The sequence below is a fragment of the Cyanistes caeruleus genome, chromosome 9, assembly GCF_971803275.1.
Source record: "Cyanistes caeruleus chromosome 9, bCyaCae1.hap1.1, whole genome shotgun sequence".
Lineage (NCBI taxonomy): Eukaryota > Metazoa > Chordata > Aves > Passeriformes > Paridae > Cyanistes > Cyanistes caeruleus.
The window spans coordinates 17,885,651-17,912,004 of record NC_141709.1 but is presented as its reverse complement, the minus strand read 5'-3'; the positions used below and the strand labels follow the sequence as shown (position 1 = coordinate 17,912,004).

Below are 26,354 nucleotides of genomic sequence, written 5' to 3'. Positions count from 1 at the left end.
TTGACTTACTTGGATATAATTCACACTGAGAGGTGTACAGTATGCAAACGATTTAGATTCTTAATATAATAAAAATATGTTTTTACTTATTAGGATAGAATCAGTATAGTAATCCCTCAATCACACACTGGCATTCTCATTTCCAGAAGTCAGATCTAGTTATCAGCAACATAAGAGAAAGTCTCATCAATCTTAAAATATAACAAGTAGAATATTTATTATTCATATATACTTATTATAATATTCTGAATGCTTCCTTTATATGCAATGGTTACTAGCCTATTGCACTTAGTGAACAATAAAATATTTTTTTAAAGCATCTTAAAATACCTTCTTACTGTCTGGGTACTACTTTTTGAAAACAAAATATTGTCAGTAATAAGTGATCTCAATCCACTTAATGCCTTCGGTACCTTCAGTGTCTGACACAGAACCCTCTTGTTCCAAGCTATCCTAATAAGCATGTGTTAAACCAAAATTCTACCATGTAGAGCAGGTCTTTTCCCTAGTTTTGTTTCAGCCCTAGTCCTCCAAGTGGGCTGAGGCCGAGCAGGGTGACTGGGCTGCAGTGCTGTTCCTGCCCGGCATTCCCGTTCCTGTCCGGCATTCCTGTTTCTGTCCGGCATTCCTGTTCCTGTCCGGCATTCCTGTTCCTGCCCGGCATTCCTGTTCCTGCCGGCATTCCTGTTTCTGTCCGGCATTCCTGTTTCTGTCCGGCATTCCTGTTCCTGCCCGTCATTCCAGCTCCCTGACCTCCGGCCCTGCCGGCTGCCCCGGGCTGAGGCAAAGGCCGGGTGTCCCTCGGGCCTCCAGGCTGCAGTTTCTCAGCACATTCCAGCAGCTGTCCTTGTTTCACCCACAGAGCCCAGCTGGAGCTCACTCGCCAGGCAGGAACTGTCTTTCTCTTTCCTTCGATACCGTCTCAGTAAGCCAAAATCTTAATTCCGTGCTGGGACTTGCAGCGGCCTTGCCCCGCCCTGCCTCTCCCCAGAGGAGCTGAAAGCTCCTGCGCGTACCAAACACTGCAGGGTTAACGCGGCTAATGCAGGGCTTGCTCTGCTCTTGTGACCCTTTTGTTGGGCCCAAGGTGTAGGGGCATGCAGGGCAGGCCTGGGCCAGCAGGCAAGGGACTGAGGGGACGAGAGCATCCGCAGCAGCCCCTGTGCACTGCTGGAGGCCCCAAACACGTTCCTAGCTCACACCTCCTGCAAAACACCGGGTGTCTGGAGCCCAGCATCAACGTATGGATGGCAGAGGTGGGAAGAGCAGCGAGGCTTGAAAGGAGAAAGCGAGAATTAAATGGCAGCAGTGCTGCCGGGGCTGAAGGGAGCCTGGCACATCGCCCCTCTGCAGCCCGAGATCTCACTGCCACCTGCTGCGGGTCAGTGCTGGACACAGACACCCACAGAAGGGCTGGGCCTGTCAGGAGCCCCTCAGTGTCGCTCAGCTGTGGTTGTCTCTGCCCTGCCGCTCGCCCTGGCCTGCATTCCCTTCAAGTTGTTTTCCTTTGCAGTATAGAGCAAGGCAAGACCAGGACTGTGGGTCTAATGGGCCTTACACAAACACTATTGTGGTTTGGTTATTTCTCCCTCACACTACTGGTTATGGAGTGAGCGAAAGCAGAAAATACACTGTAATAGATGGCTGCCGAGGAAAACCAGCCCTGCCTGCAAGTCGTAAATAAACAGCGGATGAAGCGCCGAGCCCGTCCTGCTTCAGGGACAAGCTTGGCGGGGCTGTCAGATCCCCTGCTACTGCCGGAAGCGAGGGGAAAGGCGTGTGGGGCCCGAGCGCAGCTCCTGGCGGAGGAGGGCGGCTGAAGGACCCCTCGCCGCCGCCGTTGCAGCCGCCGCCCGCACGTGGCGCCGCGGCCTTTCCGGCGCTGCCGGCGGCGGAAGCTGTTCCGGCTTCCGGCGGAAGCGCCGTCCCTCGCAGGTTGAGCCGGAGTCGGAGCGTTTCCGCCTCGCGGCCGCCGCACGGCCGGGGCCAGCCGAGCCGAGCCGCGCCGCTCGCGGGGCGTTCCGCCGCTCGCCTCCCCTCGGGCTGGTCATAAGGCAGCGGCGCCGGCGGCCGAAGGATGTGGCGGAGGCGGCAGTGGCAGGCGCCGCGACCGAGGGAGCCCTGAGCTCGAGCAGCGCTTCCCGGCCCCGCGACCCCCCGGCCCGACAGCGACCCCCGGCCCGGCCCCCGCCGTCCCCCGCCCCTCCTCGACGTCTTCCCCCGCGGCCCCGCCCGCCCCCGCCGGGTCCCCGCGCCCTGGAGCCCCGCGCGGGTGCTGAGCGCAGCCCGTGAGCCAAGCGCAGCCAGGATGGCCTCGTCGTCCGGCAACGACGACGACCTTACCATCCCCAGGGCTGCCATCAACAAGATGATCAAAGAGACGCTGCCCAACGTCCGCGTGGCGAACGACGCCCGGGAGCTGGTGGTCAACTGCTGCACTGAATTCATCCACCTCATCTCCTCCGAGGCCAACGAAATCTGCAACAAATCGGAGAAGAAAACTATATCCCCGGAGCATGTCATACAAGGTGAGCTTCCGCGGGCGCTGTGCCGCTGCCGGGTCGGACACCTGTGTGCCGCTCCTGTCCCGCTGCCCCTTTTTCCTCTCCGGTTGCTTGTAGCTACGTGGAACACAAAAGGCAGGGTCTCGTAAGAGAGAGAGAGAAGCGTGTGTTCTCCGGCTTGCCAGTCGCACTGCAAGCGAGGTTGTCTTTGTGTGGTTAGAGCGGCTGCTGGGTGTGCTCAGGACCAGCTCTGATTTTGTGCTTCAGAGAAAGCTGTGATGCTCTGAGTGAAGTCACCAGATCTCTTCCTCGTACCTGTGAAACAAGGTCTGCTTTTTCGAATGGATATGCAACGTGTTTTAAGATTCTGAATGTAGTAAATGTCTTTCTAGTTGGAGATTGATTATGTGGGGCCCAGGCTTTATTCCATGCTAGTCTTGTCTGGAATCTCTAAAGAGTATATTTCTTTAGGGCTGTCCTTACAGTCTCCTTGTTTAATGTTGGATCTTCGTATCTGTTGCAGAAAGCATTTAAACGTGACCTATGTCCTTGTATCTTTCTGTGCTGTTGACTTGCACTTCTGCTTGCTTGAATAAAAGGCGAGTTCTCTCTCTGTCTCATTTGTTTTTCTTTAAATTCTGTCACAACCTCAAGTCTGCATTTGGCATCGTTTGTCAGAACTCATTTGCTTTGTTTCTTTTGCCAGGGTTGTTGATACCAGTGTCTGCTGCAAACAAATTTATAGCAGCAGTAGTGAAAGAGTACTTTACTCGGCTGCCTAGGAGAGATATTAACAGCAGCATTTGTAGCAGAGCTATTTTCAGGGCTGTGATGGTATCAAGTTAGTTTTAAAAATGTTGTCGTTGCATGATTTTTTTTTTAAGCAATATTTTCTGTTTGAAACAACAGAAAAAAAACTGGTTTGCTTGAAATTTGTTACCTTGCACACCAGAAGATATTCAAATACTTGACTGGGTCATGAACAGCAAAAGAAAATATGTAGCATGCATGAACTTTAATGTTAAATTAAATACATGTAAGCTTGAAAGTTTAGCAAAGTAGTTCCATCACAGAAGCCTAGGATGTAAAGTAAAACCTGTGCTTGCCCATGGAAGCATACTTTAGGTGTGGTGCTCTTTAATACATGGATTTCTTCAAGTCACCACAAAAAATGTTTGAGGTTAGTTCTTAACACAGGAATAGACACGATCTTTAAGGCTGAGGGCAATAAAGGGTTTATATGTGAGAGTGTTTTGTGCCCAGTACTGGTGGTCCATAGAGAAGATTTCACCTATCGCTGTCCTAGACTTGGTCTGGGTTTTTTGGAAGAGAAATTGAAACTAAAGTGATTGTGCATAATGTCAGCAGATGGTCCCATGCCAAGTATTTTGCTGGGTTCTATGTCCTTGTGTTATTGCATCTTAGAGTTAGGAAAAGTTATTTTCAAATTAAATCTATACTTTCTGGTAAAATTTTGCAGTGTATCCATTTTTGTACTGTTCTAGAAATGGAAAGGATTTTCTGGTGTCCTTATGTTTAAGGAAGCTCTAGCTGCTATTAGCTCCTTTCACATGCCTGTCAGTTGGCAGAAGATCCCTCTGTGAGGTTTGAGGGTTTTGGTTACCAGTTTTGGAAACAGTGATTGTGTGTATAGGTAGAGTATTTCAGCATTTTCATCCATCTTCATACATTCTAGATACTTGCTATTTTGAATGCCTCCTAATGCAGCTTCATGACACCGGTGCTGACAAATGAGGCAGTTTGAATCTGTTTGCTGTGACCATCCATGTATCTTTTTCTTTCTGAATGCTTAGAAGTCAGATGAGGCTGACAGCCATCACCTGGTCCACATAAGCACAGGGTGCTTCCAAGAGGAGTTTTTTGTACCCTCCAAGGGCTGCATCTGGCACCCGCAGATACCACTGACCCTGAGGCTTTTGAGAATTTAGGGCAGAGCAGGGTTTCCTCTCAGGTGAGTTGCTGGCTGACTGGAGCTGTAAACAAGAAGTTACTAGACTGGGAACAAGAAGTAGGAAGAGTATTTTGCTGGGCCAGAAGAAGGGGAAGAGGCACTCTGCAGCTGGTGACACTCTGCTGCTGGGCTGTATTAGAGGTGAGGTGAAAAACTGCACTTTGTCACTGTGCTTAGGTGTTTGGCACAGTGCTGCCTGAGACACCCCTTCCTTTGCTGCACTGTTAAAGTGGTTGTGTGGCCATCTGCTGACGAAGAACTCTCTCTCTACCCTTGGGTTATACTTCAGATAGATGAGGTCCTTGCTGTGTTTTATTGTGTGGTAGCACTGGCACAGTGCTGTCAACAGCATAGGGAAGGGAAAGCAGAGGCTTCTTGCATCCCATTAGAGGTCTGATTTGATAGATGTTCTCAGACTTTGCCAACACTTACTATTGGTAACAAAATGCAAGACAGCTTTCTTGGAGAGTACCCAAAAGCATCAAGGCTATGTAATAGTTTTAAGTGGAGAGCTCCACGTTTATTGTTGAATTCCACCATCAGGAACCCAGCTGTGAATCTGCAGCTCTAGTAAGCAAATGAATGTTCTTCCATCCTGGAACAGAAAATAGAATTGTTTGAGTTTTATATGACCTGTGACAAAGCAGACTTTTTATGAGAAATTAAATTTTCATTGAATTCTGAAAATGATGACTTGTAAAATCACCTTTTTTGTGAAGTTGGTTACTTTGATTACTTGGTCTACATGGAACTGTTGCAGAGTAAGGTAGGCTGTGGACTGATGCCAAGTCTTGTCGCTTCTTTTAATCGACTGTTAGGATACTGACAGTATGTATATTATCACTTAATTTAAAAAAAAATCCCACACAGCTGTTGATGTTTGGGATTTTATTTTGGAAGTTCTTTTTTTCTTTGAAAGGAGCATAAAAATTTAAAAGTCTCAGATACTAACGACTTGATTTTATAAAATAAAAGTAGTACTAACTATGTGTCACTGATTACTCAGAGACCTGCACCTTTATGAAGTCATTAAGAGTAGGAGGAAACCAGGGAAAGGATAATTGTGATTTGGTGTTTGTAAATATGAGTTGTGTTATCCCCCCAAATGCTATGTTTTGGAATTCAGCTGTTTACATTTGGTGGGATAATTCTAGCCTCAGGAAGATACTTAATTTTCAGCAATCTGGGTAGGATGGCATGTTTAAAGGCTCAAAAAATAGGAAGCCTTTGAGTTTTGATGAAGTAGCAGCTCTGATAGAGGAGTAACCACGTGTCTCACATTTTAGCACCATGGTGGTATAAAGAGATTCATATTCCTTCCATTCATGTGTTCTGTAAGCCTTCATGTGCTCCAAGAAGATGGTAAACTTTGTCAGTTTTTTCACAGGCGGTAGAATTTTGATGCAATAGATTTATGATGCATATATGGTTCTTCATAGCTTTGTAATATTGAATAATTGTAAAAAACTGTCTTGGTTGTATCACACGGGAGTTTTGAAATTTATTTTTGTGTGTGTCTGTTATATATAATACACAATTGTAAGTTCTTTCTATTAATTTATTTTCTTTTAGGGGCCATGTAAAATTTCTGTAAAAACCCATCTTGCTGGTAACTTCAGACTCAGCAGCTGTTCATACTCTGCATCAGATTGCCAACCCTGGTTGACCTCTGGTTTTGCCATGATGGTTTTCCTTAGTGACATTAGACTTGTAGATTTCTTCAGTTTGGTTAAAAAAGTATGGCTTACAAAAGTTTACTGTATATACTGTTTGCATTTTAAAATTGAATGAGTTCTTAAATATCTGTAGAGTATTAAGATAACCAGTTCTGGACTATGAGACATGGATTTGCCTCCTCTCTGCTGAGGCTGGATGAAACAAGTTTCTGAAGTTTTTTGTTAATTCTCCTAGAAACTGTGGGTTAATTGGAAGAAGTGTTTCCAGTGTCTGTGTGTGGGCTGAGGCTGAACTGGCATACTGTCTCTGAAGTAATTTGATTATCTCTAAATCAGTTTGTCTTTTAATTTCCCTTTTTTTTTTAAGAAGTAAGTGTTATGTGAATTCCTTTGCCAGGTGTTCTCTGTTAAAGGGAAGGTAGAGCTGTATGACTAGAGAGCAGCACCCACAGCCCTGCTGAAGACAGTGTGAGTTGTCTTCCTTAGAACAAATTGGAAGCTGAAAACTTAGGGAATACCTTTGGGCTATTGTTTAGATTATGATACAATGACATGCTGCTGTAATTATGGCTAGGAAAATGTTGCTTCCAGAACTAGTGTTAGAATATTGTCTGACTTTCTGTAAGTAAGATCTTGTTTGTAACAAGCTGTTGATTTCTGTTGTGCAGTTTAGTGCTATTTCCTAAATAGCTTGTCACAAAAGTTTGAAGTGAAGATAAAGGTTAAAACAACTCTTACACTGTACACTCTGAATTGTGTAAATGCTAGAAAATTAACCATGCTTTTTATTAAACTGATGCTTGTTTCTAGTATAACTGGTGTTTATGTAATGTTTCCAGTATATTCTGCAATAGGTTCACTTTGGGTGTGTGTGGAGGCATGTCATAGTAAATGGTGCATGAGGAAACTGCCTTTTGTCACATGTGCTACCTGGCTTTTTATCATCCTTTCTGCTACCTTTGCATTCTTTAAAAAAAGTGTTGTTGCAGGATATAGCTGCCTTAACAATTTCTTTGGGATTAAAAGTGCAAGATTTTAGCTTCATAATACATTTTAATGTGGAGATAAATAGAAGGGGTTCTGTTCAGAAATAATATTATAAATAAATTATAAATAAATAATAATTAAGACCTTATACATAACTTTATATAGCTTTATATGTGTGAACTATGCATTTTATATATAGCAATTTAGATACTAAAAGACAAAAGTTAAAATTCGGCAACCCAACATAGTATTATTTATTTCTGCCTTTTTGAAGGATTTGTGATCATTTTACATGTGTCAGTTCAGCTCTGTTATAGGTTGCTAATTTACCTTCTACTGAAGACTTGCAAAAACTGGAAAGGTAGAATCTCTGAGAGAAAATTCAGATAGGAAGGACTTCTTAGCTGTATAAATTATGTCAATTCTGATACAGAAAGGATGGGAAAAAGAGGTCTTTTGGAGAATAATGACTGTCTCTAACAAAGTGTATCTGAAAGCCCTGAATCCTCTGCAAGTGCAAGCTTCTTTGGTTGTACTTGATGACCCTTAATTTTTTAGCCTAAAAGCACGAATTCCTAAAGGACATAGCAGAAGAGAGAGGGGAAAATAGCTGTCAGGTCTTTTCAAGAATAGAGATTTTTGTCACCAGATGATAGGAGAGTTACCAAATATTTTGCTTTTAAGTAAAAAAATCAGTATCTATTATCAGAAGCTTTGTAAAAGGTAAACAATGCCTTTTCTTTCTTTCTTTTTTTTTTTTTTTTTTTTTTTTTTTGTTTCTTTCTAGCACTAGAAAGTTTGGGGTTTGGCTCCTATATCAGTGAAGTAAAAGAGGTCTTACAAGAATGCAAAACAGTAGCACTAAAGAGAAGAAAGGCCAGTTCACGCTTGGAGAACCTCGGCATTCCGGAAGAAGAGCTACTAAGGCAGCAACAGGAATTATTTGCACAAGTAAGTGAAGCAGTACTTGTCCTGATGAGGTTGGAATAATTAATCCTGCAGGTCTAGGGCCACACAAACATGTGCACACTTCAAGATACTTCAAGAAGTATCCCCTTCCTTGTGAATGATTTGGCATGTGGAATGCTATTGACCTTGGCCTGTTTGAATTGGGGAATGTGAAGTCAACAAATAAGAAGTTGCTACTTGTTACTTCTGTGATTTGACATAAAGGACTTTGTATGTGAACATATTTCATATTCTAGCTTTAAAAAGTATGGGGTTTTGCTGCTACTTGGGTATTTCCAGTCTATCATGGAGAATACATTAAGAATTAGTTGAGGAAGTAAAAGAAGAACAGGTGTTTTCTAGGAAATTACCCATTTTGAAGCATTAAAAAGTGAAAATTGCTTTTCTGTTTGACCATCAATGCACAAATGTTATTTCTGATACTTGGAAAGAAACTTTATTCTTGGCAAGATTATAATTGAGTGAATTCATGCATAAATTTTTAAAGAGACCATTGAGGCACGGAAAAAGCATTTGCCTGCAAATAGTGTACTAACACAGACACACACACACACGTTTTCCTTCACCCCAACCTTATCCTCTTCCAACTTTCCCAGATAGTTGCACATCTCCCAGTTTGACTAAAACCTGATTTTATTTGTCTTTCTACACCATCTTTCTCTTGACTACTCTCTTAGTTTGGCAAGACCATTCTCTAAGAGATGAGAAAGTTATCTGGTATTGCTTTTTTCTCTTAACCAAGGCCAGAGTCTTATTTTCTCACTTTGCTTGCTTTGTTTTCCTCTGATGAAAATGCTTATTTGGTTAATGTCTGATTACTGTGACCTCTCTCCCCTTTGCAATACTTATATCTTGCTGAAACTGTTGTTTTTCATCTTATGACACGCCAACTACTTTAATCTCTATTGCATGATGAATTTTAAGGCATTTAAAATTTCAGCATACCATGTAGCTATTGCAGTGAACTAGTTATGATCAAGTCACATGTGCCTAACTCTTGTTTGATTGTACTAAATTAGAAAGACCAGTGTGGCTGCTTCTGGATTTTAGGTAAGATTTACAAATAGGAAGTTTGATACCTGTTTTTTACTTACCATTTTGTGTAAGTAACTCAGCATGATACACAAAATAAAAAAGCAGCAAAACCAAGGCTTATTAAGGGAATACTAGTTCCACAGTATCACTGAAAAAAACACATAAAAATAATTCCTGAAACCTCCTTATGCAAGCCACACTTTGTCTAAGGAATGACAATTTTAAGAATATTCTTTTAAAATTCTGTTACTGTGCCTTAACTTCTAATTTAAGACAAAGCATGCCAGTTTGACAAGATTGTATGAATGTTTTTCAAAAATAGCACTTGGTAATATGGAAAATGTTTGCTTAGATTCAAGGATGACAGTCTCATTTTTCAAAAATAGTAGCTGTGATGTGCTGTTGGAGGTAGTGTAATTAGTCTTAAAAATAGTTACAGAAGTGCATGCTTATTTATTTGTGTTAATCTTTTTAATATTCTAGAGCATGATACTAATGCTGGCTTCTTGTTCTATTTTTAAAATGCCTGCCTGTTAATGTTATGACTATTTGACACTTCTGGCTTGAATGATTGTAAATATTTGAAGTTAGGGGAATGTCTAAGTTTTTGTGCAACACAATGGTCTTCATAAATTTGGGGGTTTTTTGAGTTTTCCTAACTGGAGTTGTTTAGTAAATTAGTTAAGTTTACCAGACGCTTGTAGAGCTTCTTGGTCAGTCCAGTTCAATGGAATTCTTCAGTATGTGGGGTTTTTTTTCTCTTCCTATTTCTGAAACAGTGAAGTGTTATCATTACAGATGTGGCAGGGTGGGCACTGACAAAGTGATGTCTGCAGTGTGAAGTGCTGAGCCTCTGTTTCCTGGAGCATCAGCTCTCTGTGTGTACAGTAAACTTCACTGGACAGGGTCACTAGGGAGCCCTGTTGTTATCTCCTGTCTGATAAATATTTGTGCCTTCCTATGTGGACAGATGCTGCTGCCTTTCCTTTAAAACTCTATGATGTCTTAAATTGTTTTCTAGCCCTTGTAGCTGTGCTACCACTTGAAGTTTGAAATACTGAAAAGTTTTCATTGAGAAGAGGTTTCTACTTCTGTAATTTTTTTCAGTGCTAGAACAGAGGAAAATGTGACACTTTGTAAAAATACAAGAATAGTCTGCTTTTTTTTTACATTGCTAAGTTGAACAACAGGGTTTGATTCTTTTCCAAACATTATCTTTTGGCATCTTACAGTTTGCAGAACTGAAAGAAAATTTAATGCTTTGGAAAAAAGATAAGAAAATTCAGTGGGTGCAGTAGGATTTTAAAGGAAGTTATAATAGTCTTAGTGACAACTTCTAAAAATAGAAGAGTGAAAAAGATTGAAAACTACACATTTTGAGACCTTTTTCTTAATGTTCACTCCAAATAGAAATTGTAGTTGTAACTTTAACACAATCAATTAGTATATTGCTGAAATCAACAAGAGTTAACAAAAAACAAGTGCAAACTCTGGGCTATTTGAAATGTTGTGGTAGAATCTCTTCTACTTTTCAGTAGAAGTCCATACCTTTCTGTAGCAAAGCCATCCTCAGTTATCATACCTGAATTTGAGAAGACTTGCTCTGCTCTGTTTTGCAAAGATTGCTTAGCAAAGTAAGATAATGGCTTGCTTTGTTTTTGTGATAATGTGTGCCTCTGTGGTTCAGTTGGATGATTTCATAATTGGAAGTTTTGTTATTTGTAATCAACAAAGCAGTGCTGTTCTCATCTCTGAACTGTGATTAAATGTTAAGATCCCTTGAAACTGATGTCTAAAGTTTCCTTTGCTTTACCTCAGTTAAATTTTTCATTAGTTAGTGGTTCAGCACAGTCCTTATAGTGGAACTTAAGTACACTAGTTTCTGTCTGTTGTTTTTGTAAGTGTAAGGCCTCCAAACAGTGGTGTCTTCAGAGGAAGAGAGAATATAGCTAAACTTGTTGGTACAAATAATTAAGGTACTTCTCAATGTGGTTTTGCATATGAAATTAATAAAAAAAAAAAAAAAAAAGGAATCTACAGGTACAGATAAAAATGTATTTGAAGAGAATGTTCTAGAGTTTCTTCACAAGCTATTTATGGCCTTAACAATTAAATTCATGTCTCTAGGCTAGACAACAGCAAGCAGAACTGGCACAGCAGGAATGGCTACAGATGCAACAAGCAGCTCAACAGGCACAGCTCGCTGCTGCCTCAGCCAGTGCATCCAATCAGGCAGGATCTTCTCAGGATGAAGATGATGAAGATGATATCTGAAAATCACCAGCTGAGTTGTCTTACTAAGAAATACTTTTCCTGCACAACGAAAACAGTGAAATGAATGCTTATGTAAGTTTGTATGCATCGTGGACTGGCAGTTGGTATTCTAGGGGTGTCTGCTGTTGTGTGCTGTACATGTATAAACTGTCATTTTTGAACTCTTGAAGATTTAAGGTTCAGTATCATATCAACTTTGGATTTTTAATGGTGTATATGGAAATTTTAGATAGCAGTGCGTCATTTATTTGATCAATAAACAGTGTTACAATAAACAACATGTTTATAAAATATAGTGAGATTTATACAAAAAGCTCTAAATCCACATTTGCATTTCTTCCCTTTTAACTAAACTATAAAATCTTACTTAGAATTTTTAATTGTTTTTTGGGGGAGTGGTACAGTAGACATAATCTGTTAATGGGAAAAAAGTAGAGTTCAGCATAGAAGAGTCTGAATTCTTAGTTCTTTTTAAAATGAGGGTGTATATGGCAATAAATATTATATATGCTCAAACACCACACTTGTTAAAATTTGAAAATGATACATTTTCACCAAGCTAGGAAAAGGTATGTTTAATAGGAGTTGTACAAATTCAGTAATTTTTTTTGTATAGGGGTGAAAAAAAATAAACCCATGGTTTTATTATGACATCCTTTTGACAGTCCTGAGTATTTCACTTCAAAGACTGCCTGGTTTGAAGAACTAACTCTTCTATTACTTCACTCCAGTTTAATGTTAACTGTTGTTGATGATATTTTGTAGTCCAGATTTATGCATATTGTTGAAATATAAAGCTGGAACTTAAAGAAACAAAATTGTTTGTTCTGCTGATGTGACAGGGAGTGATTAAGTATTCAAGCCCAAGAAGGCAAAAGCTGACCCTAACAGTTTGTTTGTCATAAAAGAGAGAATTTATTTAACCTTGATTAGTCATTGTCAGCATAATGCTAACGTTCTCCAGACTAGATTGCCGCTGGATTACTAAGATACCTTGTTGAAAGACAACATTTTCTTCACTCAAATTGGTTTGTAGGTAAGTCTAGATTTCTGATAAACTGTTCCCCAAGAGTGATCAGCAGCAATACATGAAACAGAAATGATGTACTTGTCCTTTTGATAGTTCTGTTGATTTAATGGATGAGCAGCTGTCCTTTGTGTTGAAATAAAGCACAGTAGTGTCCATTGCTGAGTTTTAATGTGTTACTTGAAGTAATACTGGCATATCTTCTGGTACACTAATCTGAGCAGACTAGAAAAGCCACTTGCATGCTGCTGTAGATGACCCCATAACTCTCTAACAATGTGGATGGTTTTATCAACTTCCGTCCTCAGCGAGTTGCTCTACTTAGAATTCTTGAGGAGGGCTGCAGCAGTCTGTTTACATAAGAACGCAAACAGCAAATGGTGGGCCCATTTTTACATAAATATCTGAACAAGATCCAATTGGCATGTGTTCAGATCTCAGTCACATAGTGACTTTTGATTTAAATTTGAGATGTTAAGTTGCATATTGAATAAATGTTAACATGTCTTTAAAAGCAGTAATGCAGTGAAAACGCAGAAGAGTATTTGTTTGAATGTTTAAGTTTTAAAGAGAAAAAAAACAAAAAAACATCTTTCCTGGATACTACATAAAATATGTTAGGCAAGGTTTGACTGAGGAAGTGGTTTTCTGTAAAGGTTTAAGTACCAAAGGTAGAAAATCTAGTCTAGTGATACAATGTTAATGTGCAGTGTTGGCTTTTCTAATTTGTACTGTAACACCTTCACACTTTCTATTTTAAATGAGTCTTTTCCTTCTAAATAATACTAGGTATATTTTCACACCTTTCTTTTCTGATGCAGAAATCAGGTTAACATTTTACTGCATCTGGTATGTATGGTGTAATGTTTGAATTTTTGTGACCTTTCTTTTTGGACATTCTTGTGCTTTTTCATATGCTGTATTCTTCAAGCAATAAAATTCTGATGTGTTTTTATAAAATTGCTTTTATATTTAATGAACAGTGTCTTCTTCATTTTCTTTATAAACAAAAAACACTTCTTAAACCCTGTTTTTATTTTGGTTTACTGAACACTTTTTATGACCTGAAGTCTTGACAGCCGGAGTGCTCTTGGATGGCATTGCTGTGCACTAGGGTTGTTATTGCTTGCAAACAGTATTTCTGGGCTTGATCTGCTCTCTTTCCTGTTGGGAATTGCTTTTAGAATGTATATATTTTTATAAACTGACATTCTGCATCTGACAAGTTGCACAAAAGCCCTGTAGATTGTATACCAGCTGGAATACTTTCATAAAGTGAAAGGCCACAGGCAGAGGCTGAGGTAGTAAGAATATAATTTCATGTAGACTGTCATGATTAGAGGTTACTTATTCAGCCATTCTTCCCCAAGTATGAAAATAAACTCTGGCACTTTCAGGGAGAATCTTCACTGATCTTTCAACAAACATATTTTGTACTACTTGGCTGTTGTGCTTCCATGCAGGAGCTGCTCAGTGAAGACAGATTTTTGAATTTATGGTACCCCTGATGTTTTTGGTACACCAGGTACATAGAGCATAAAGTTTGGTTAGTGAACTGTATTGTTGCTTTGTATCATAAGAAACATGTTTAAGGATGTGCCTGTTAAATATTGAGTCAATGAGATTATCTGTGGGTTTTCCATAATTACTCTGATAGTCTGTTTCAGAGTGCTCAAGTGACTTATGAAATCTTTCTATTCTATTACTTTTATAAAATGCATGTGTGCATGACATTGTGGATAATGAATATAGTTGTATTTACTACACTGAGGTATTTTAAAAGGAGTATCTTAGGGGTTCTAAACATCAAATTAGTATTTGAATTTCAGTATTTGCATGTGGCTAATTGAGCTACATTTTGAAACACTGGAATCTCTGCCACAATGGAAAATGTCCCTGAAAGCCAAAAGTATAAATTATGTTCCTTAGATTTTTTTAAAAGTACCTCCACAAAGGAGGACTATGTGTAATAGTGCTTGCTTGATCATTTTGTATGGGAAGATTGTTTTCATTTGAAACAAAGCCAAGTAAAGGTGACTTGGCATTTGAAACAATGCCAAGTAAAGTGACTTTATGATGACTGTGGAACAGCCAAACCCTTACTCTGAAATGTGTACCTCATTTTAGTTTCCTGGGGTTGGTTTGTGATTTTGTGTAAACCATGCACAAAATATTGTGGAAGAAGGAGGAGGAGGGGAAGTGTAATATGAAAGATAAAGCATGCTATGGTAAAATTTACTTTTGGTATTATACTGTTTACCTGTCTAACATGGAAAAGTTTTACTCTGCAGCTTTACAGTGAGAGCGTATCAGTGGGATGCTGGCTAGTGTTCAGATGGATTTTGCTTACAGTCAGTATTAGCTCTTTGAACCCTCAGATTTGTTAAAAGGATACTCAATAAATATGCCATCTGGGACTAAATGATGCTGTATTGGTGCAGCTCAGTGATGAAACGGAGTGTCTGTGAGCTTTGCTTTCGGCCCATTAAGGTTTGCTGGCAATCAAGTAGGTTCCTTTTCAAAATATCTTTGTACTTAATTTGATTTATTTTTCCTGATTTAAATGAGTGCCTTTTGTTTTGATTCCATGCCACCATTGCTATAGAAATCAAAACCTCTGAGAATTTAGTAATGGCTGTGGAAGTACTTATCATTTCTTGGGTATGTGGGGCAACAAATGTGCTAGAGCTTTGCATTTCTGGAAAGAAACAGATTGAGTAAAAATGTTGTGTGGTACTGTGCTGTAATACAACTGAAGCCAATACCTGGGGAGTGGAGGTTTTGCAACAAAATAATTAGACAGTGAATCTAGTTGGATACACCTAATCCCATACATCAGTCATGGATAAATCCAATAAACAGGTTTTGCTGTGTGGATAAGCCTAGCAGAAACTTCGGTAATCTGGAAATCTGTAATAGATGATGCTCCTGCATATGTTGGGGAAAGAGACATTTGATTTTAATTCTTCATGGCCATGATTACTTGTTGCATCAGCTGCAGGAATACATGAAGAGTTCTGTCTTGCAGCTTGAACCAAAAGTTCAGGTAAGGATGGACCATAGTTGTTATAACTGGTTTGGGTGTTTTTTCCCTGCATTTTAAATGGGCACAGCTACTATGCTTTACATATCTGGGGTGAAGATTTATAGGAGACATGTCAAACTATGTAAAGACTGCACTTGCTTTTAAGGCTGAATGTTCATGTGGTTCATTTTCGTAATACTTCAGAGATTTTTTTTTGGTCTTGTTTCAAAGGAAATAATTGATTTCTCCTTCAGCCCCCACCCAGGGTGACTAACGTTGGAGCAGTAATATGGCATGGTGTAACTTTGATTTCCACACTAATTTCAGTAGTAATTAGCCAAGTTTTGGTATTAGTTCAAAACATACTAGTTAGTAATTGTAAACTTTTACATCTTCAAAGCATGATACAAGTATTAATTAGGTGTAGGCAATGTTACACTATGCTTTGAAGTTAACACTTTCACATGCTACAGAACTAAGGTGGTGCACTATGTAGAGGAAAAAGATGTTATCTTCGTGGTAGGGTGAATCATCTAGACAGCAAATAATTGGGAAAACAACAGACTTGTAAAAGTCATTGTCAGAGATGAAAGCATTTATTTGTAAGAGCCTAGTGCTTGGGATTCCTAGTTATGGACCAGGACTTGGTTTCATTAATGTTGTGTTCAAGTTTCATTCTGTCAGCTCAGTGAAAAACCACAGCTGAATTAGAAATCAAATTCAATGTTGTTTTAGTTTCAGGTAGTTTTTTTTTTCTCAGGCAACAGTGTAATCCACAGAAGAGAAGTAAATTTGTCAGGGCAGTGGCAGTGTTAGTAAAAGAAAATCCGACAGTCTTTGCCATCCCAGCCTGCAATAAAGGAGATGTTGCTCTGTAAAAATGTTAGAAAATATGTGTGAAGGAGTAATGTGACTAATAAATCTTTTTTACTATAATGTAAACACCTAACTGGTGCCATTTTCACACACAGTTAATTAATATGCAAGCAGGTAAAAAATCAGAATTTAAATACAATTGCTTCTTAAGTATGTACTTACTTGTTATATATCTTCCATATTATCTGATGAATTAGCTATTCTGTGCCTGTGGTAAGTTATTTGTGTGGGATTGTAGGGCAAGTTGTATGCAACTAAACTTATTACCTTTAAACCATTAATAACTTGGTTTTGTTTTTAGTATGTTCTAATGTTGGAGATAATCATATTTTCATTTCTACAAAAATTTTACAGTTTTTTACAGCCGTTGTTTTAAAAAAAATACAGTTATAGAAATACAAGCAAAGTAAAATGTTATGGACAAAAAAATTAGTTTGTCTTGATACGTTTTATCATTAAAATGAAGGGACAGTTTTTGATTGAATAGGAAAAGGTATTTATCCTGTCTGCAGGATGTGAAAATGGGTCTAAACCCAACGTCACTTCTATTAGCGACTTAGCTTTCCCAAAATGTGTAAAAAAGTATTATTTAATCTTTCTTTAAAAGCAGTAGTGGATGTTCTGAGGCAAAAATCACCTTTCAGACTTTGCTCTCAGGAAGACGATTGGCTGGCAGGTATCCCTTCCAAATATGAAGGATCTGGGGCATGAATCACACAGTCCTGTGGGAAGAACTACAGGAGCAGGCAAGCCTGGAGGGAGGACATTTTCACTGATTACTTTAACTGTGTTTTTGGTTTACTTGTATGCAAAATGGATTGAGAATTGCCCATTTTCCTAAAATGAAATATCTGGTATTGACTGTGTTACAATAGCATAATTAAAAGTTTCTCCTTTTTGGACACAGGATAAATAAAGCTTCTAATGCTTAGAGTTTTCAGACATGTCTGTGTTGGGATATATTTTTGTAACATGCCTCAGTGGCCTCTATGTTCCAAGGCAGAGGGGCAATTTATTCCTCAAATTGAGTAATTTTTTATTTGGTGCTGAAAATAGTGCATTCTTTAATGTGAAAAAAAGAACATAGGAAATAGTGACATGGTAACTTCTTTTTGTGGATGAAGTATTAAGGACACAAAGTAGCAACACAACCCTTACGTTCTGTGTATTTAATTTTTGGAAATTTATCAGCTGATGAGATCTGAACATAAGGAGAGTTCTCAAGATAGTGGGAAATCCAAAGGGAAAAGCCTTGGCTACCAGAAGATGAGTGTGTTAGGGAGGGAAAAGAACAGTTTTAATATGTTGTGTATATTCTTCCCTTTGCATGTAACCTTGTCTCAAAGGGAGAAATGTACAAAGACAAAGGGATGTGGAGGAAAAGTTTCTTACTAGGATGCAATGGGCTACTGTTGGATTTGATCTGCCTTTGAAATCCAAAGAGCAAGCATTGTGCTTGGAATTTAGTTAAATAAAGCTTCAAAAGTGTAATGTCACAAAACCAAAATTCTTTCATAATTAAGTCATTTCTTTATTTTTGGTTTTGTTCCTCTGGTATTTGAAAGCTTCAGAATCTCACTTGGAAGAAATAAAAATGATAAACTGATTTGTAGCTATCTTTAATAATGTGAGATTGAGACATAGAAAGGTAAATGATTTGCTTAGTGGGGTATCTATTCTATGCACAACACTCTGCTCTCTTTCCCATTGTTGATTTATTTCCTGATTCCTATTCTTTTAATGTGATTAATAGTGGGAAGGAAAGAGTTTTCTTTGACATGTGAATAACTTTTGAGTTTCCTTACAGATTGTGATACTTTTTTCCATGCATCAGTTAAATGTGGTATTATGCAATGGACATCAGCTTTCTCGTGAAAGGAGGAACTACCCCAGATGTAAAGTAAGGGAAGGACATGTGAAATTAAACCCACTGAAATGAAATCCTTTAAAGAGAAGTGATGACCTGCGGTTGCATGGAAGGTAGGACAATCAAGGGGTTGTTGGCCCTCTTGGTTTCCCATTAGTGTAACTCATGCTATGTTCAGTGGGACAGGATGGGCTGGTGCAGCAGCAGCAGAAACAGCAGCAGCAGAGCAGGAGCTGCAGGAACAGCAGCAGCAGTAGAGCAGCAGCAGGAACAGCAGGAGCTGCAGGAACAGCAGCAGAGCAGCAGGAGCTGCAGGAACAGCAGCAGAGCAGGAACAGCAGCAGAGCAGGAACAGCAGCAGAGCAGGAACAGCAGGCGGCTGTGCCGTGGCTGTGCCGCTGCTGGGGCTGGCCCTGCCGGCAGGCGGCTGTCGAGCACAGAAAATGGTTTGAGCCTCAGAACCCAAACTCTAGTGAGGGTGACCTGAGCAGCTCCGTGCTGATAATGCGTGAACCAGTTCTAAATTAAAACTTGTTAGGGAGATTAAACAGTAAGCTAGGATACTGAGCGTGTTCAAATGCTACAGCAGATTTTGCACAACTGCACATACATTTGTTTCTGATTGTAGTTCAAAGTCAGATGATAGTAAAATACTGTTAGCAAATCTTAAAATGGGTGATGCTGATCCTTTGCTACACATTCATCCACTATTAATTTTTCTACAGCTTGAATTAGTAGCATGACAGTCTCTATCTTTCAATATTGAGACGTATGTCAATCCATACACTGCTTGAAAGCTGCTATTGATGCCAAGAGCAGTGACTGTTGAAGTTTTTGGTTATTATCTAAAAGCTAATAATCTTTGTGCCTGTAGATAATAAGATAATGAAAAAAAAATGAATCTCAGAATTCACCATGGCCAGACTTAACTCTGCACATTAGATACAGCTTGATATTCTTTTAATTTAAAGTAACATGCGTGGAAGAGTTTATGGGAGAATGGAGAAGATATGGGTTAAGTGAACTGGAGGTACAGAAATTAAGGTAGCAAAGCCATTTATGGTTATGTTTTGCTATAATTTTGAAGGGATGCACAGTGGAAGCAAATGGTTTTATAGTGTTCAAGAATGCAATGCAAACATTAGAGAGTTGAAAATCATATTTTAAAGTAATGATTTTTGGGTGTTTCCTGATATTTTATAATTGTCCAACCTTCAGGTTGGGATACAGTTCATATTATCAAAAGGAAATGCTGAGTTATCATGTGATAGTCTTGTTTCACTGGGAAAAAAAGTAAATTCCTGTGAAATATGGCTGTTCATACTTAAAATATTGCTGGTTGATGCTGATTTACAACACATTTTCTCTACTACATATGGCATGGAAAGATGCGCTCTTGGCTATAGTGCAGGCAAAACAAAGTGAGCACAGGATATTTCGTAAAAGCAGATGGAAGTTCTCATTTTACTCCTATTTATAGCTGGTATTTGTGGTGTCCTTTCAGTTCTGTTATCCAATCACTATTGATGTATTTCTGTTTACTGAGATGAGAGGGAATAAAAGAAAAAAGCCTTTATTTTGCTATGTAAAATTCATTTCAGTACAGGAACTGGACTGGAAGAGATGGAAGAGATGGATGGTTCTTCCCACAAAAATTCAGAGATAGCAGAAAAATTAGAATTAGGTCATTCCAAGCAGTGGCTGAGTTTGCACTAATAAATGAAGTTTTCCTTCTGTCTTGAAGCAGGAGTGGTGTGGTCTAACTAATATCGTTTCCTGGTAATTTTCTGCTTTAAATAAAAAATAAATCAGTACTCAGAGTAAAACCATAAGTTTATTTTGCCTAATAGTGGAAATAGGAACCGAGTGGAAGTAAGTCTCTGGGCAGATGCAGAGCTCCCAAGGCTTTGCATACTGCTGGTTATGGTTAACCAGCCTCTGGGAGACACAGGAAGTCTGTGGGGAGCTGGGCACAAGCTGAAGTGTCAGGACACCTATTCTTTTGTCTCAAAGTATTTCCTGAGCTGTGAAGTAATGATTACCCACTCACCACATGGAAGTGTTATGAACATCAATATTTTTTAAAATTAGAGCACTTAGAGTGCTGGTGGTGGGGGAAATACATGTGTAAAGGAAGGAGGGAGCTAAATTCTTTTGGTTTTGAAGCCAAAAGAGATAATACTGTTTATGCAAACCTTCTTTTTTTTTTGTGGAGTAAGAATCTAATTTTAATATGCCAAAGAGACTGCTGGCTAGGAGAGAAAAGAATTAATGGCACCTCACACTGAGACAGAGATATTTGGAAGTAATTTGTTTGGTCCTGCTGAGTTTTGTGGCAGTGGAAAGCTAAGCTGCTTCTGTCTTTAGAAAGTGTGCCCACAGGGAGTGCCAGACAGCTTTTCTGCCACTCCAAATTAATGATTCTGATTGTTTTTCTGCCAAGATAATATCCTTAGGTACATTTGGAAACTCAAGTAGATTCTGTTGAAAAGTGAACAAAATTAACAAAATACACAACTGCTGTAATAATTAGAATTATGTGGATTCAGTCCAAAAGCAGAATTGGGCAGTTTTCTTTTAAAGTCTGCATTAATGAGTCAATGATGGGGGAAACAGCTAAATTTAAAAGTAAATTTTCTAAGCTAAAAATAAGTTGTCATCATCTGCCAGGAGAAGCTAGTGGTTTACAAGAATACTAGAACAATGCAATCTATCATGAAGCCTTTGTTGCATGTAAAATTACTTGAATATGTCTTTAATATGTTCTTGAGTCTCTTTAGTTGCATTCCCTCTTCCAACTGATGATTTTAAGGATGTGACTAAAAAAATAAAAATCTTTTGGGTAATATTTGTTTAATTATTTCTAGGCTTAGGGCCAGTTACATTCCCTGATAATGGAAACAATGTCAAAATTTTAAGTGATTAATTTTAGCATTTCCAGCAATATCCCGCAGAGATGTGGTAGACTCTTCCCTTGTCTTACAGCTTGGTCATTTCACATCCTCAACTGCTAAACTGGAGGAGAGCATGGCTCAGGATTTATATGGGACTCTCCTAAAGCAAGAGTGTGCTTCAGCAGGAAAAGGGGGTAACAGTGACTGATGTCAGATTTCTCACTAAGCTGAAGTGGTAAGTATTATGCTGCTAAGACTTCTTAATTAATTTGATTAATTAAAATTTGTTTCAGTCACATTAATATACTGTTCATGAATTCCAAATTTTGCAATAATTTGTCTAAATGCTTTTTGTCTCAACTTAAAATCAATTACCTGTGTAGCTTATTGTGATTTATGATCTTTACTGATTGACTTTTAGTTAAGTAAAGGTGAAATGCACATCTCTGTGTATGTACCTGACACATATATGTGCTTCTGTTTTTGGAAGAAGTATGAGTTAAAAGCAAACTAAAAATCAGAAAGCAGTCTTGAAAACAGTTGTGCCCATATTTAAATTCAAACACTAATAAAACAACTGAAATATGTTGGGAAGAAATAGGCTTTGCATTTGACTTTTTGGAATCTCCTTCATCCTTTGAGGCAGATTTTGTGTTAATTCTCTACAAAATGAGAATCACAATGCCTGCAGAAATACTAGGTTGGGTCCCAGAAACAGTATGTTACTGTGGACAATTTCTAATCAGCCTGACTTCCCAAGTGTAATTGTTGACTTCCAAAGTGAATAATTAGCCAGACAGCAGCAGTGCTATGATAATGTCCTGTTCTGGTGCTAGCTTGTTCAAAGCCTGCTCGGTAGTATCTTTTGATTGCTCCTCTTTATTGTGCACATGTGCTGTTAAAAGGCAGCTGTAGCCCAGAGCTCCTGTGCTATCACCTGTCCTATTTTACACAGTATTTCAGAGCAGCCTCTCAATGAGTTCTGGAGGTTGTGAAGTTACTCAGAGTCCAGAACATCCTCCAGCCCGTGATGCTTGCTTTACCTTAGGGTTTGAAAAGGTGTTTTTCAGGGAGAGCTGCCTGGAAAGAAGGAATCCTGTTTGTCCTGGGAAAACCTTTTATTGCCAGATTTAGGCTTTTTAAGCATTACTGAGTAGCTAAATATTGTATTAATGCTGCAGTTTCCTTCTCCTGAAGTGTCTACAAATCACCAGAAAGCATTTTATTTTGTTGCATTCCTCTAAATAAAAAACAAGTTCTGACATGTTGAGAATGTTGGCATTGCACATTTTGCAGAAATAGGATTGATTAATTCTTAAATTAAAATCAAGTAACAAAAGGTTCATGTATCAATCAACCAACCACAAATATCAATATAAATAAATAAATATTTATATAATGCATTGAAGCTCTCTTGATGTATATTTAATGCAATGAAAGGCCAGTATTTAAATTTGAGTGCCAATTAAGTGCCTGACTTACAAATCTTCTGACCCCATAGATTTAGGACTTAGGATCAATTTTCCAATAGATTAGTTTTCAGTACTTTACTGGGGCTTCTAAAGTTGAAAATTTTTGCTCTAAAGTTGTTTTTCTAGGGTTCATTTTTAGATATCTAAACTAAAAAAATTGCAAATTTGAATTTACCTGAAATAATCAGGAAGTGAAAAATCCTGGCAACAAATTTGAAATTCACATTGGGACTCTTGCCTCTAGTGTCTGTTAAAGGTTCAGTGTACATTTTTTTCTCAAAGTGACCATTTTTTAAAAAAAAATAAAGTGCCATACCAGGCATCCAGGAACAAAGCTGCCCAAATTGTTGCAAGCATTTATAAACCTTGGTTGGGACACAGTGCAGTAGGGATTACTGTGTGATTAAAAAGTGTTGAAATGCCTCTTTCTAAAATTATTACATGTGCAGCAAGTTACAGGTATTAATTTACAAGAGATACATTGAAAACATATAAAATGAACAAATTATTTTAATTTTTACTTAATTGTTTTTTGAACGCGTGTTATTTCATTGTATCATCTGATTATATATTTTTGAAGAATTGTATAAAGATATGTGACAAGCTGGTAGCAAAGAAAAAGGCTGATTGATCTTTCCAGCACTTAATGGACATTGTTTTTTCCCAATCCTGAAAGCCATGTAAGTTGAGTGAATTCAAACATATAAGTAAACTATAAAAATTATTAATAAATATTTCTGCTTCTTTACCTGAATCCTCAGTGTATGTTCTACTTGCTGAATATTTTCAGTAATTAAAACAATCTACCAACTGAGTTATGTGCCAGACTTTAACTGAACTGTGCCCACATATGGAATTTCATCTTCAGAATCTAAAATGTGGAGGGTTCACGACCATTACCTTGCTAAGAGCACACACAAAGGTCACCACAGCATGTGACACATTTACTCGTTTTGTGGATCCCCGTGGACCCAAATGCATTTCTGGTGTAATGTGACTTTACCTGAAACATTTTGCTCCAGGAGTTATATTCACCTGTGAGGTCCACTGCTTATTTTGATATTCTGAGTTTATTGCAGTATAATAATTTCCTATCAATCTGAAAAAATTTGCATGCTCCTTTCATACGGAAAATAGAACTTAACCTAAATTGTCATGCAAAGGAACATTACCTGAAAGGCGACTTGGGAGTCAAAAAATGATTTAAGTAATTTTTGTTTCATGGTATAGAGACTTAGTAGTATTTATTATTTCATTATTATATTGAATTTATATCCCAGCCTATAAAAATTATTTCTAAGCAAAAAATGAGAGGAAAATTTAAAAATTCATGCCCTCAGAGGGGAATTTAATTCAGATGGCTTTCAAAACATTTGCTATTAGTAGCTTTGTAACACTTAGGTGGAAAAAATAATGTTTTACAAGCATTAGTAAATGCACCTTTCCTAGTTGCTGAGGAAACTCCCTGTCAGTGATACGGTTCATCCAAGTACTCTGTGAAACATGGGCTTTTTTTCCCTCAGCTGCCTGACTCACCTTTCCTAACATCTCAGTTTGTGATTTCCATACAGAGCTGTGATGTAAACAATATAAAAATCGTTGTTTACGTCTCTGTGTCGGCGCGGTGCTCGCTGAGGAGGGGGCGAGCCGGGACCCCGCCGCTCCCGGCCGTGACTCAGCGCGCTGGGGCGGCGGGGAGGCCTCGCAGCCGGCCGGACACGGAGCCCCGGGGCCTCGCCGTCGCCTCGTTAATGAGTAACAAGGCGGCGGCCGCGGGGCCGCTCCGGGCGCGACACCTTCGCCCCGCGGCCGCTCGGAGCTCCGGGGCAGCCGCTCCCGTCCCGGCCCCGCCGCTCCAGCCGGACCCGCCCCTCTCCCAGTCTCCTCCGCGGCTCCCCCTCCCGAGCCAGGCGGAGCTGGGGCTGGGAGCGACGTCGTTCCTCGCCGCCGCCGCCTCTCCCCTGTGACCGAGGGCACCGGCGCTGCCTGGGGGGGTCCCGTTCTCCGGCCGCCGCCCGACGCCTCATCCCCGCCTCTGCCGGAGCCGGCACTGCCCGCGGAGCAGCCATGAGCTGGGGCACGGAGCTGTGGGTGAGTCCCGGCTCGCCTCTCATTGTGTCTGAGATTCGCCGCCTTCCCTTGTCTGCTCGGGCGGCTGCCCCGGGGAGGCGCGGAGCGGCCAGAGCCGAGGCGCTGTGCTTTGTTCGGCGCTGGGGCGGCGGGCAGGGGAGGGGGCTGTGGCGGGGCGGGGTCCGGCGCTGGGCCGGGGGCGGCGGGTGCCGGGCCGGGGGCGCCGGGCCGGGGGCGGCGGCGGCGGGGCGGGAGCGCCGCGTCCGGGGTGCGGTGCGCGCGCGCCGCCTGCGCGGCCATGGCGCTCCCCGGGCCGGCCCCTCGCCCTCCGCCCGCCCGGCGCGGTCACGGCGGGACGGGCGCTTTGTGTGCGGCCGGAGGAGCGCCCCGCTCGGGGCCCGCCGGCGGGGCCCTCACCGTGCTCCCGGCACGGCCCGGGGCGGGGTCCCGGCGCGGCTCGGGCAGCGGCCCGCACCGGGCAGCCTCGGGGCTACGGCAGAGCTGCTGCTCCCCCGAAAACCGCCGGGCTTCTCATATGAGCAAAACGTTTTCAGCTGCCGGCCCTAATTAGAAGCAGCTACTATATAGCTTTGTCTCTAAAACTACCGCAGAAGATTGGCTAACACTGGACTGTATTTGTTTCAAATAGGAAGAATTGAGACGAGCAGTGTCTGTCGAGACGAGCAGTGTCTGTCTCGCGTTAGGTCTTTTCTTACAGCTGCCCTCTTCCTCCGAAGGCCCTGTGGCTGTGCCGAGGAGGGCAGAGAAGGGGCTTCTCCCGGGGGAGCGCCGGAGCGGAGCGCAGCGGTGTCTGCTCGCACTGCTGGGGTGTTGCATCTCCTCTGTCAGGTTTCCGCTCTGGCTGGAGCTAACACTGATCATGGGAATGCTTAGACATAAAAAAGAATAGCACCAAGGAGGGTTTAACGTCCCCGCTTTAAATGCCGCCTGCCCTCCATTTATTTGCTTTTAAAGACTGCGAAGCAGAGACTTTTGTGCTACGAAAAAAGAAAAATTACCGAAAGCTAAACGTGACAGCTTGAAGCCTGGTCCAGAAACTCTTAGTGTGGAGCCAGCATGATAGGTTGTTTAGCAGTGCGGGGCTGTTGGTCCCTAGAGGAGCGAAGATGTCGCAGCGAGACGAGCCCGGGGAGCCGGGGCAGCGGTGGCGCTGGGTGGGGCGGGGGCTGGGAGCGCCAGCGGAGCTCCTCCAGCCACCTGAATTAACTTGTGTCTGATTATGCAAAATGAAGATGTAATAGCATCACGTGTACTACGTGGAGAAGCCTGATTTAAAGGTATTTAGGGGTTGCTTTAGTGTTTTGCATAGTAGCTTGTACTTTACTAGAATTTGTAGGCACGATGAGAATTCGGACAAATTACATTTTTTAAGGACTGATGGTACTGCTGTAGCAGGCCTGAAATCTAAAGCTGTCATAACACTGGCAGTAAGGAGTAAGTAAAAGCTGTGATTTATATTGGCTACACTAGTGTGTGTGTGTGTAGCTCATGCCTGTATGTACTTCAGGCGAGAAGTGATATCACTTGAGGAGAGTGGGGCTTGGTGTTTGGGTGAGCACTGACTGTAAGCACTCAGGTATGTATTGCTTTAGAAAACAGTTCTAGCTTACTCATACCTGCTTCTTTTTGTAGCCTCTTAATAGTATAGGTTTTTTTGTCCAACTTTTAAACAATAGTTGAAGGTT

General features: G+C 40.6%; 2 protein-coding genes and 1 long non-coding RNA gene across 8 annotated transcripts in view; 2 read left to right on the top strand and 1 right to left on the bottom strand.

Moving 5' to 3' along the window:
- Nucleotides 1-1,905: 1,905 nt before the first annotated feature.
- On the top strand, nt 1,906-13,404 carry DR1 (down-regulator of transcription 1). Its single transcript, XM_023932054.2, has 3 exons — nt 1,906-2,528; nt 7,927-8,090; nt 11,271-13,404. The coding sequence occupies exons 1-3, from the start codon at nt 2,309-2,311 to the stop codon at nt 11,415-11,417; spliced, it is 531 nt and encodes a 176-aa protein (XP_023787822.1). The 5' UTR covers nt 1,906-2,308; the 3' UTR covers nt 11,418-13,404.
- On the bottom strand, nt 4,972-24,204 carry LOC111932790 (uncharacterized). The gene is made up of 2 exons (XR_002866336.2): nt 24,115-24,204; nt 4,972-5,071 (listed from the first exon to the last, which is right to left on the bottom strand). It is a non-coding gene; the product is annotated as an uncharacterized LOC111932790 (long non-coding RNA).
- FNBP1L (formin binding protein 1 like) overlaps nt 24,197-26,354 on the top strand; it is a 58,193-nt gene continuing 56,035 nt past the window's right edge. For 2 of the 6 annotated variants that reach the window (XM_086901897.1, XM_086901896.1), the window contains exon 1: nt 24,256-24,669. In XM_086901897.1, the coding sequence (XP_086758023.1) occupies nt 24,646-24,669 (24 nt within the window). In that variant the 5' untranslated portion in view covers nt 24,256-24,645. Of the gene's footprint in view, nt 24,670-25,530; nt 26,104-26,354 lie in introns of those variants that run through there. The other 4 variants (XM_086901898.1, XM_086901899.1, XM_086901901.1 and 1 more) reach the window with 4 other exon arrangements.